Source organism: Lolium rigidum, chromosome 1, assembly GCF_022539505.1.
Source record: "Lolium rigidum isolate FL_2022 chromosome 1, APGP_CSIRO_Lrig_0.1, whole genome shotgun sequence".
Classification (NCBI taxonomy): domain Eukaryota; kingdom Viridiplantae; phylum Streptophyta; class Magnoliopsida; order Poales; family Poaceae; genus Lolium; species Lolium rigidum.
Window position 1 is genome coordinate 202,185,341 of NC_061508.1, and position 12,832 is coordinate 202,198,172.

The window sequence follows — 12,832 nt, forward strand, 5'->3', positions numbered from 1 at the left end:
AAAACACGATGACGCGTATTTTCACCCGTGTGGCTATGACAGGACGTGTTGCCTGACCACCTCGAGAGACGAGGCAGTCCAACTGCTAAGGCTAGCCGCGTCATTTGTCCGGCACCATTAAGGCTGGTCATAGTGAGGAGTAACTTAGACTAGTATCATATGCCATGTTACTAGTCTAGATCACAATGGGAAGTATCATACACTAGTATCATGCACATGATACTAGTTTATGATACTACCCCACAATGCATAGTATCATAAGATAGTATCATAATATCATCATATTTAATGTTTTGTAGAATCTCAATGCAAATTGGTGTACAAGATGAGTTTGATATTAAGTTTTCTAGTTTTATGTGCTATGATACGGTATCATATTATGATACCACTCCCATCTCTCACCTCATTAATTGATGTGCCACATCAGATTTTTGCCAACATGGCATGCATGATACTACTTATGATACTCCCATTGTGGCTAGTCATAGTAGGTAGTAACTTATATGTGGTGTCATGCATTGTATTATTTATTATGTTGTACTCATCTGGCCTTGAGGTGTGTGATGTTATGGTAACATAACCACCTCACTCTCTTTCTTCATTTATTAGCATGCCATGTCACCAAAATATCTTGAGATGTATGATATTACTCCCTCCGTCCCGGTTTATAGGGCCTACGCGTATTCCAAGATCTTCAATTTTACTAATATAATATAAGTTTTACAATATAAAAATTATACCATTAGAAAGTACAACATCTAAACTTTCTAATGATATATATTTTGTAGTATATTTGTTATATTAAATTGGTTAAATTAGCAACCTAGGGATACGCGCAAGACCTATAAACCGAGACGGCGATAGTACTAGTTATGTTAACCTCACATTGGTTGAGTTCGATCTAGAAACACCGGAGTACTAATTATGTCATGTCGGCACCAAAACGAAATTGAGGAATTGGGTGGAAGCGAATTTTTGCCCCAACATCCCATCGCTCTTTGGGAGGCTTTAGGGTCCCGGCCCCCGGATTACTAATAGTGGAGATGCTCTTACGTGGTGTCCTCCACCGCAGGCAGGGCAGTCATCGTTGCGTTTTCGTTTCCCCTCTGCCACCACCTCCAGAGCTCAAGGTCCCGGCAGGTCGGCGCGCAACCACCATCACCAAGCTCGTCCGTCCCGAGCCATGCCGACGGCCAAGATCGTCGAGGTCGGCCGCGTCAGCCCGCCGCCCGAGGACCTGGTACTCAGGCTGTCCGCGCTGGACGCGCAGTGGCTCACCATCCCGCTCATCCAGCGCGTGCTCCTCTTCGACGACGGCGCCGGCGACCAGCTCCCGCCCTTCGAGTCCCTCGTCAGCTCCCTCCGCGCGTCCCTCGCGGCCACGCTCGCGAGGTTCCCCCCGCTGGCCGGGAGGATCGTCTACATGCCGTCCACCGGCGACGCGGCCATCGACTGCTCCGCGGCCGACTCCGAGGGAGGCGGCGTGAGGTTCGTCGTCTCGGAGATGGAGGGCGCCGACGCGAGGAAGCTTGCCGGGGACACGGACCACGACGTCGACGCGTTCAAGGCGCTCGTCCCGAAGCTCGCCGTCGAGGCGCTCCCCGCGGAGGTGCTAGCCGTGCAGGTGACGCGGCTGAAGGGCGGGGTGGCGGTCGGCGTCGCGATGCACCACGCCGTGGTCGACGGCCGGTCGGTGTGGAGGTTCCTGGAGGCGTGGGCGTCGGCCTGCCGCGGGGACGACGCTGTCGGGGCGCCGACGTTCGAGCGCGCGGCCGTGGCACTACCCGGCGGCGAGGAGCTCGCGAGGAGCACGCTGCGGAAGTACGCGCCCGATCTGCCCCTGGTATGTTTTCCTAGCTCCCGCATCCCACCAGTTCGTTCGCCGTCGGCCACCGGATAGCAAGCTAGCTAGCCGGCGGCTCTCAGGGCTGCAGAGGTCACGTGTGGCACCAGCACCACACCCTTGGCCGCCTAGGAAATGTACTGTCCACACCATCCATCGCTTTTCTCGGTCAAACCCGTTTTCTTTTCCGCAAATGGACATGCCGACATGGCGACATGCATGTCACAATCATGGTACCGGCTATCGCAAAACGTTGAACGTTCTATTCATGGGACGAAACACCCAAAAGATTATTAATTGATAAACCCATCGCACCTACCTCCTGACTTTCTGATATGGACCTTTCGGTATACTCCTATAGCTTTATTTCAAGTCTAAAGTTGGCCCCGGTATTTTAGGAGCTCTTGGCCCGGAGATTTAATTCGGCTCCCGGGTGCCTTTTGGCCTCAATTGAATAATGGTAGATAATGCATGTCTTTTCTTTAGCCTTTCTAGAGAATAACGTAGGGATAAGGCTGCCCATAGCGCTAGTATCATAGGTAGTATCATGCATACTAAGCCCATAAAAATGATGATGTGGCATGCAATTAAGGAGGAGAGATAGGATTAGAGTAACATAGGTGAATACTGTATCATAGCGCACATTACGAGAAAAGTAAATGCCAAATTGATCTTATACATAGATTTACATTGGGATTCTACAAAATAATAAATTTAGAAGTTTATGATACTACAGAGATAGTATCATAGACAAGTATCACATGCATGATACTAGTATACTATGCACTATGACCAGCCTAAGTCATACAATGTATTATGTCTTATTGTCATCCCTAGAAATTAATGATAAGTAATTAATTTTTAGTACTCCCTCCGTCTCAGTTCACAGGACTTACGAGTGTTCCTAGGTCGTAAATTTGACGATGATAATGCAACATATGTATTACAAAATATATATCATTAGAAAGCTTAGATGTTCTACTTTCTAATAATATAATTTTTATATTATATAAATAATATTATTTTGGCCAAATTGATAATCTAGGGATACGCGTAAGCCCTATGAACTGAGACGGGGTAGTAATTATTTATCATTAATTGCTATGACTGACAATAAGACATAATGCATTGTATGAAATTGATTTGCTAAGGGATGCATAAAAACTGAGAAGTTGCAATTTTGCTGAAACCCGCTCCTTGGTCGCTCGCCCGACACAGGGGCGTAACCCTAGATCTCGGCCCCCACCTCATATCCCCTTCCCCACTCTCGACCGCGCCGGCGGCGGCGGGCCTTCCACTACCTGATGTGAGGAGGACCGGCGCGGGACGGCGTCCTCCTTTGGCGGCGGTGCAGATCGGTGGCGGTCGGCGGGGTCTGGCGTGGCGGTGTCCAATGAGCTAAGCCAGGGGCGGCCTATCCCAAGTTGGGGCGGCGGTGAGGAGGCACTCGTGGCTCCGGCGACCCGGGCGGTTGTGGCGGAAAGGAGCCTCCTTGCAAGTGTTACATGTGTGCACCCAGGGGAGCGGTGGCTAGCCGGACTAACAGTGGGCGTCGGCGGCAGCTCGAGTCTCCTCGACAGCGGATCTAGAGGCTGGTCCTCGACCTCTGTCCTCAAATCTGGCCGGTGGGGCTCGCCTGCGGCTGAAGAGGCCACCTAGGCCTGCAGGTACGTCATGGCACTGATGGGAGGTTGGTCTGGCTGGATGGGACCGGTGATGGTGCTCTGGTGGGTTCCAATGAGGTTTGGTAGCGTGGTTGTCTTCGATTTGTTCGGTTTGGGTGGATTGGGAAGAAGGGTTTGTGTCGACGCTGTCTAGGGTGACCCGCCGCCGCCGGGACTAGAGCTGGGGCTCCCACGGTCCCCCCTTTTTCTCCCATGACTATTCTCACCGGCGCCACCCGAGCGACATCGCTGTTCCAACCTCTTCATGGCCCCGCTCGACCACCTCCGGTCCTGCGAGGAAAAGGTCCCGGCTTGCTAATCTCTCAGGGCTCCTCCTGTGCCGTGGTTGTATCATGGTGAGTGCTCCTGAATGTCGATGTCGTCCCCACTTGTGGAGTGGTTGTTGCTGGGTAGTTGTCGATGGCTCGGGCGAAAGCCATGGCCGGTTTGTCCGAAGCCGATGATGGTGATGCTCTTGGGCGCCATTCTCCTCCTTGGAGGTGTCTTTGTTGAGCCTCGGCACTGCCCCTTCATGGTCGGATGTCTCTGGGTGAAAACCTTGGCCCTTATTGGGTCGAGCAACGGCGTCACCTTGGTGTCGCTCCCCTTTTTGGAGGCGTTGCTTTTGAGACCTCGGCGCTCTCTTGCTTCTCGTTCCATGGTCACTTGCACCCCGCGGATGCTCGTGTGTAGTCGGCTGGTGGGGATTCCGGTGATGGTCTGCCGGCGACACCCTCCGCTCTTCATTTGCTCGAGACGAAGACCTCAAGATTTCAAGTTTATCTTTGTTGGTGGTAGTCATTTTGTTGTTGTTTTTGGGTGCCGTTTACGCTTGGTTTTGTGCTTGTATTGTAAGCTGGTAACCCCAACGGCGTCGGTGTGTGTTGGGGTTGTGTTGTATTCCTGGCCAGTTGATGACTTTGTTAATTCAAAGTTGGACTCTTTGAGCCTACTGTTTAAACAACGCATAAAATAGACTTCTCCTATTTTCTAAGAAATGATCTCTTAGCTAAGGAAAGGGGCTAGGCTAATGAAAGGACTCGATTGTACATGCCCTTAATTGAACAGAAGGAAATATGAGATGATTTACATTTTTTCAAAATATCAAAAATCTCCCATATGAATTGGCCGTCATAGTCTCGAATGATTTTTTTTACACGGGCGTGACTAATTCTCGGTCGACTTAGAATTAAACTATTTCTCTCTTTGTTGGTGTCATCGAATTTTAGTTGCACCATATTACAACTTAGAATTATCACGCTCATGGCTAGCACAAATCACGAAGCAATATAATGGTTCGACCATTTTTTCGCTCAGTTGCAACCTTATATGTAACTAAACAATTTTAGTTGCAACCCATATTACAACTTATGACTATCATGAAGTATAACAAAAATTTATTTTTATCGGTTGCAACTCATGGTTACTGCGAATCACGAAACAATCCAACGATTCGACCATTTTTTCTCAGTTCCAACCTTGTATGCAACTAGAAGAATTTCAGTTGTAACCTATATTATGAGTTTATGACCATCTAGCTTAAATTGCAGTACAATTATCTAGGAGTCCTATGGTCTAAGTATTGTCTGAGAACTAAATTAATTTTTAATTAACTGTGAATTAGCGAAACAGCTTTGTGCCTAGTAATACATGGCTTCACGGCTTCATCGGGCAGTTGTTCACAGGGCCTTCAGAAATTTGGTGCTGTTAAGAGTTGCAAAATGGGGCTCAGATATATTTGAAGAAAAAAAATATATAACGAGAGATACTCGGGTAATCAGATAATTTCAAATAAGTGGTATTCGTATGTTATTTATAAAATATCAAACACTGATACTCCCTCTGTCTCGAATATTTTTTTTCGCAGCATGGAGTACTAAAAGAGTATATGCTCTGCGAAAAAAATGAGTTCGACAATAACTTAAGGTTGTTATAAACTTGTTGCCAATCTTTGTTGCATTTGTTTGTGCTTTATCTCATCAGCATTTCAACCTGTCTACTAGAGTACTAGTGTATTTTGCAAGCAGGCTCCCAAATTAGTTTATTTTATCGAGAGGAAGAGCATTCAGAAATCTCCTTGCACTATTCACTCGCAATTTTTACGCGAGGGCATAGTTTCCCTCTCAAATTAGCTGAAAGTTTGCAATTTGTATTAAGATTAGGAGCTTAACATTCTTGCCACTCCTCGCCTTGCAGGCTCCCATGATGTTTCCCCCCGGCCCTAACCTTCCCCGTCGGACGTTCATCGTCACCGCACAGCACATCCACCGGCTGAAGCAACGCATCTCCGACCTCACAACCTCGCCTCCGTCAGCGCAGACCGCGCCGTCCAGCTTCGTGGCCATCGCGGCACTCACCTGGGTGTCCTTTGTCCGGTCCAAGCACCCGGACGCCATCTCCGCCGATGACGACGTCTACCTCTTCTTCTTCTGCGACTGCCGTGGGCGGTGCGGCATCGACCCGCCGGTGGGCGACAACTACTTCGGGACGTGCATCAGCGGATGCCTCGCCAAGGCCACGGCGCGGGACCTCCTCGCGGTGGACGGTGTTGCCACGGCAGCGGCGGCGGTGCAGGGAGAGGTCCGGCGGGCGGCGGAGGACCCGCTCGCCTTGTGGGATTGGATGGACACTCTGTCCTGGCTGCCACTCGACCGGCTTGTTAACGTCTCTGGATCGGCGCGGTTCCCTGCGTACGAGGCGGCTGACTTCGGGTGGGGTGCGCCGAGCAGGACGGAGCTAGTCACCATGAACAACGGCGGCCAGCTGGTGCTCGTCGCCGCCAAGGAGGGCGGCGGCGCCGTGCAGGCGTCCGTGTGCATGGAACCGGTTCACATGGATGCGTTCAACTCGCACTTTCTGAATTCCTTAGTTGATTAATGTGTACGCGCGCAGCGGGCTATGGACCCTGGCACACATCTGTTTGAATTCACTCTTGTACATTGATATCTGGAGTTATCATATGTTAAATAAAATTTACGGTTTTGCTAGTTTTCAACTAGGTGAGAACTAATTTCATGTTCAGTTAAGTTATACACCATTCGATTACATCGTGATTCAACATTAGTTGTAAGTTGAGTTAGAACAGAGCTTTTTTTTCTTGTTATAAATAGGGTTGCAATTGAGATTTTATTTTCAGTTGCGGGATGCAACTAAGAAAAATTCTCCGGATGCTTCGATACTCGTTGTCGTGCGGATTGCCAACGCAGGTGCTACAGGGTGCAACACTTCATTGGTGTGGAGCAAGAAGGGTGAAGCCATTTGCGGATTTAGTGTTATCACCAGAATTTGACCGGATCAGAGGTGGGCCGCGATTAAGATGGGCTTGAAGAATATACATGGAAGATATACATGAATCGGCCTTGTATACAAAGTTTGGGCTAGTTTGCCCGTGTATCTGTAAATATAGTAGGATACGTGTCGGTTAGATAGAATTTGGCTCGTGCACGGTTGGGATTATTCCCACGTTAGAAAGTCTACGGACTATAAATATGTATCTAGGGTTATTAAGAAAGACAACAATCACGTTCATCACAAACCAATCTAGGCGCATCGCCAACCCCTTGTTTCGAGGGTTTCTTCCGGGTAAGCATCATGCTGCCTAGATCGCATCTTGCGATCTAGGCAGTAACATTTATTCGCCGTTCATGCGTTGCTCGTGCTGAAGCCTTGTTGATGGCGAGCAACGTAGTTATCATAGATGTGTTAGGGTTAGCATTGTTTCATCGTATCATATGTTTTCGTCCATGCAACCCTTAGACGTCTAGCCGCCCTTACACCTATCTTAGGTGTAAGGGTGGCACCTCGCTTGATCATTGTTTAGCAGATCCGATCCGTTATGATTGCTCCTTGTTCTTCAAGGATTAGTTTAATATCTGCATAGTTAGGCCTTGCAAACGGGTTGAAGGATCCGAGTAGCACGTAGGGTGTAGTTTGCTAGCCCTAGATAAGATGTTCCGGGAATCGACTTCATGTTGGTTTTTAGGCCTTATCTAGGGTTGGTTTATTATCACCGTGCGTGGCTGCCAGGCTCAATCACGCGTAGGATGTTACGATTATGTGGTGAAAACCATAAATCATCGTAGGTCGTTTTAGCTTTATATTGATCAAGCAGGACCACCATGTGATCGTAGACCTCATACGAACCATGGGTGGATCGGCTCCTTGAGCCGATTCACAGGATAACCTGAGAGCCGATCGAGGCTCGTATTTAATGTTTACGTGTATGCCATGCAGGAAACTAAGCGAAGCAAATCCATCACCTTCCCGACCGGGTATAGGTCAGGTGGCACGCCCTTGCACCAGCATCGGACATGCGTGCCGAGGCTTTGCGGGCCGTCGCTCGAGGGACCAGGGCCAGCCGCAGCTCTGGGAGCCTCCCGGCTCTACTGTGTTGCCCGTCGTTGCTCGCCGGTGGGTTTCTGACCGCAACACATTCCGCACGCCCGGTGGGACGATCTTCGACATCAACCGCATCGCCATCTACATCCGAGATGGCGGAAGGTACTCCGAGTCACGTACGAAGATCCGACCGAGGAGCTCAAGAAGAAGTATGACGAGGTCAAAGCTATCCTCGAAGCCGACCTCATCGGCTCCTTCCAGAGAACCCGCTCACACGGCATTAGGTGGAAAGGGTTCTCACCTGAAGGCGCGCTCGATGGAGTGGACCTGTCTACCCCGTCAGAAGAACGCACCAGGTCGCTGCGTCAGGAGATTAATTTCATGGGAGCTCATTCGCTGCACCGCCATTCTGAGAACCTGGTGAACACTTTGGAGCGTGTCGCCCTTCGGGTGATCCAGGAAATCATAAGGCATCAGTACTCTCCGTCAGGACCTGCTCGAGGGACTCACCAAGGAGAGATACCACTCCAGTCCCGACCACCGCTGCCGTTCGCGTTGGCAGCACCAGAAGTGCCGAGTTCACCGGCATTCGTCGTCTACAAGATCGGTGGTGACCCTAGTGATTACCAGCTCTTGTATGAGGCGCCTAAGGAGATCCCTCACGGATACACTTGCACATACGTGCCGGACTCGCGATGAATCGGGCACTCACGAACCAGACTGCAACAGTAGGGACTTCTGGAACAGCAGGAGGAACTTCTGGAACAGATCTTGAGAAGCAGACGTGACTAGCTAAGTATGCCACTCCGACGAACCTCCAGAGCTCAACTCCTGCAGCTGGCTCAGAGCTTGAGAAGCAAGCGTGGCTGGCTAAGTATGCTACTCCAGCGAATCTTCGTAGTTCGACTCCTGCACGCCAGCACCGCGGATCGGATCGAGTACAATCTTGAGAGACCGAGTTCGGCATGGTGCCGAAAAGGAGGGCAATCGGCTATTCCAAGCCGTACCCCAACGAGTACGATTTGATCCCACTACCACCCAAATATCGGCTCCCCGAATTCTCCAAGTTTAGTGGGTCGGATGGCTCCAGCTCAATCGAACATGTGAGCCGATATTTGGCGCAGCTGGCCACGATCTCAAGCATCGGATGAACTACGTGTGAGGTTCTTCGCACGGTCCCTCACAGGATCGGCTTTCGGGTGGTACACATCGCCGCCACCGGACTCAATCCGGACTTGGAAGCGAGTTGGAAGAACAGTTCCACATGCGGTATCACTCGGAGGCTTCCGAGGCCGGCATTGCCGATCTAGCACAAGTACGACGAAGCGCGGAGAAACGAGTGTCGAATACATCCAGCCGCTCGAGATTGTTAGGAACCGATGCTATTCGGCTCGTGTGACCGAAAAGAAGCAATCGAGTTGGCGGTGGTGGGTCTCGCATCACCGATCAAGGATGTGGCCTCCCAAGCGGACTACCCTTCACCGGCGCATATGGTGCGAAGCTTTCATTATATGAACAGCGCCACCCGGAGGTGTACCGGGATAAATTCAAGCGTGCGGTGGTCCCGGTTGAGGCGGATGAAGATGAAGGCTCGCGGGAGATCAAGAGGTAGCAGTGGCTGAATGGACTCGGGGGAAAGCCCCGTGTCCCGCAAATGGGTTAAGCCACAAGGTCCTCCAAGAGGGTTTGACTTCGACGTGACCAAAGCTGAGCAAATTTTCGACCTCTTACTTAAGGAGAAGCAGCTAAAGGTACCCGAAGGCCACAAAATCCCCACGACGCAGGAGCTGAACGGAAAGCCATACTGCAAGTGGCATAACACGTTCACCCATACCACCAACGACTGCAGGGTGTGGCGTCAGCAGATCCAAATGGCGATAGAACAAGGGCGTCTAATTTTCAGCCGGTACGCCATGAAAGTCGACACACACCCCTTCCCCGCCGTTAACATGGTGGAGTGCACTTACCCCGAGAGGTGCCAGCCGGGTTTCTCGTTCAACATCAACATGGTAGGACCCGGGCACCACCCCGGTAAGGACAGAGACGAGGGCAGACTGCTCTCATAACAAGGACAAAGAGGAAGCCGTTCCACGCGATCGGCTCCGGCACGATGGCAAGCGCTACATCACAGAGGGAGAAGTGAGGAATGTGCGATATCAGCGACCTCTCTCTGATCACCTCCTCAACAAATACGTGAGTCAATACGACCAACGCCGACGATACGACGACGACGACGAAAGAGATCGTCTGGCTAGCAGGTACGCAGGAGACATTGTCGGCATGATCGCGACGAGGAGAGATATGAGCGCCATGCCAAGGAGAAGTCAAGAGAGCAAGACGACGTGGACAGGCACTGGGACTGTCCCTTCTTCGAGCAACTCGCTGGGATTCAGGAATGAGCCGATTGCCTACAATCGGCAACTGCCCAGAATGTAGACAGAAGAAGAAGGGTGCAGGTGACGTGTCAGTATTCAAACGTCTAGGGCCTCTCCCATCTCGGAACGAGCAAGCTGAGTCCCCTCGGGTGGAAGATCTCGAGGAGTTAGAAGACGATGATGAAGAAGAAAAAGATAAGTACCACCGGCCAAGGTGTTGCCCTGATGGACTCAGCCGTTCCCAAAAGCGTAGGGTTCAGCGACTACGTGGTTTGGAGGAAGCCGAAAGGTTATACCTGCACACGTTAAGGAAGGTGCGGCCTGATCTGGCCGCGAAAATTCAGCGAACTCTGGACGAAGAAGGTCGGCCACAAAAGAAAGAGTGGCGCCCCAAACAAAGGAAAGCCGATGATGAGACATCGGCTGGCACAAACATGGTGTTCATCCTTCCGGCGGAGTTTAGTGCTCCAGGATTAAACGAAGCACCTGTGGCACAACTTGACTGCGGCCCACGGCCAGTTATCTTTGAGAAGCCACGAGAAAGAAGCTACCGACACCTGAAGGCCCTGTACTTACGAGGTTATATCAATTGGCAGCCTGTCAACAAGATGCTCGGTGGACACCGGAGCGGCGAGTCAACATTATGCCATACTCCATGCTACGTCGGTTGGGACGCTCTAGCTCGGATCCGATCAAGACCAACGTTACACCGAGCGATTTCAACGGCCAAGCATCCGAAGCACAAGGTGTTCGAACGTGGATCCGACCGTAGGAAGGAAAACCATCCCTACGACGTTCTTTATTGTCGATAGCAAGAGCACCTATGCTTGTCCCGTGATACGTCTCCGACGTATCGATAATTTCTTATGTTCTATGCCATATTATTGATGATACCTACATGTTTTATGCACACTTTATGTCATATTCGTGCATTTTCCGGAACTAACCTATTAACAAGATGCCGAAGTGCCGGTTCTCGTTTTCGCTGTTTTTGGTTTCAGAAATCCTAGTAACGAAATATTCTCGGAATTGGACGAAACGAAGACCCGGGGCCTATTTCGCCACGAACCTTCCGAAGACCGAAGAGCATACGAAGTGGGGCCACGAGGTGGCCAAACCACATGGCGGCGCGGCCAAGGGGGCCGCGCCGCCCTGTGGTGTGGGCCCCTCGTCGGCCCCCCGACTCGCCCTTCCGCCTACTTAAAGCCTCCGTCGCGAAACCCCCGATGCGAAAAACCACGATACGGAAAACCTTACCGAGACGCCGCCGCCGCCGATCCCATCTCGGGGATTCCGGAGATCTCCTCCGGCACCCTGCCGGAGAGGGGATTCATCTCCCGGAGGACTCTACACCGCCATGGTCGCCTCCGGAGTGATGAGTGAGTAGTTCACCCTCGGACTATGGGTCCATAGCAGTAGCTAGATGGTTGTCTTCTCCTCATTGTGCTTCATTGTTGGATCTTGTGAGCTGCCTAACATGATCAAGATCATCTATCCGTAATACTCTATGTTGTGTTTGTCGGGATCCGATGGATAGAGAATACCATGTTATGTTAATTATCAAGTTATTACATATGTGTTGTTTATGATCTTGCATGCTCTCCGTTACTAGTAGAGGCTCCGGCCAAGTTTTTGCTTTTAACTCCAAGAGGGAGTATTTATGCTCGATAGTGGGTTCATGCCTCGCATTGACACCGGGACAAGTGACGTAAAGTTCTAAGGTTGTGTTGTGCTCGTTGCCACTAGGGATAAAACATTGGCGCTATGTCCGAGGATGTAGTTGTTGATTACATTACGCACCATACTTAATGCAATTGTCTATTGCTTTGCAACTTAATACCGGAGGGGGTTCGGACGATAACCTGAAGGTGGACTTTTTAGGCATAGATGCAGCTTGGATGGCGGTCTATGTACTTTGTCGTAATGCCCAATTAAATCTCACTATACTTATCATGCCATGTATGTGCATTGTTATGCCCTCTCTATTTGTCAATTGCCCGACCGTAATTTGTTCACCCAACATGCTTTTATCTTATGGGAGAGACACCTCTAGTGAACTGTGGACCCCGGTCCATTCTTTAATACTGAAATACAAATCTGCTCGCAATACTTGTTCTACTCGTTTTCTCCGTAAACAATCATCTTCCACACAATACGGTTAATCCTTTGTTACAGCAAGCCGGTGAGATTGACAACCTCACCTGTTTCGTTGGGGCAAAGTACTTTGGTTGTGTTGTGCGGGTTCCACGTTGGCGCCGGAATCCCCGGTGTTGCGCCGCACTACATCCCGCCGCCATCAACCTTCAACGTGCTTCTTGGCTCCTCCTGGTTCGAAAAACCTTGGTTTCTTTCTGAGGGAAAACTTGCTGCTGTGCGCATCATACCTTCCTCTTGGGGTTGCCCAACGAACGTGTGAAATACACGCCATCAAGCTCTTTTTCTGGCGCCGTTGTCGGGAGATCAAGACACGCCGCAAGGGGAGTCTCCACTTGTCAATCTCTTTACTTTGTTTTTGTCTTGCTTTATTTTATTTACTACTTTGTTTGCTGCATTATATCAAAACACAAAAAAATTAGTTGCTAGCTTTACTTTATTTACTGTCTTGCACTCTA

General features: G+C 50.2%; 1 protein-coding gene across 1 annotated transcript; it reads left to right on the forward strand.

The window, feature by feature from the left end:
- The first annotated feature begins 1,153 nt into the window (after nucleotides 1–1,153).
- Nucleotides 1,154–6,494, forward strand: LOC124682988 (malonyl-CoA:anthocyanidin 5-O-glucoside-6''-O-malonyltransferase-like). The gene is made up of 2 exons (XM_047217578.1): nucleotides 1,154–1,843; nucleotides 5,704–6,494. The coding sequence occupies exons 1-2, from the start codon at nucleotides 1,184–1,186 to the stop codon at nucleotides 6,382–6,384; spliced, it is 1,341 nt and encodes a 446-aa protein (XP_047073534.1). The 5' UTR covers nucleotides 1,154–1,183; the 3' UTR covers nucleotides 6,385–6,494.
- Nucleotides 6,495–12,832: the final 6,338 nt, after the last annotated feature.

Coding starts and splice junctions, on each gene's coding strand:
- LOC124682988 (XM_047217578.1), top strand. CDS start 1,184: ATGCCGACGGCCAAGATCGTCGAGGTCGGCCGCGTCAGCCCGCCGCCC. Junction 1,844..5,703: donor ACGCGCCCGATCTGCCCCTG/GTATGTTTTCCT, acceptor CTCGCCTTGCAG/GCTCCCATGATGTTTCCCCC.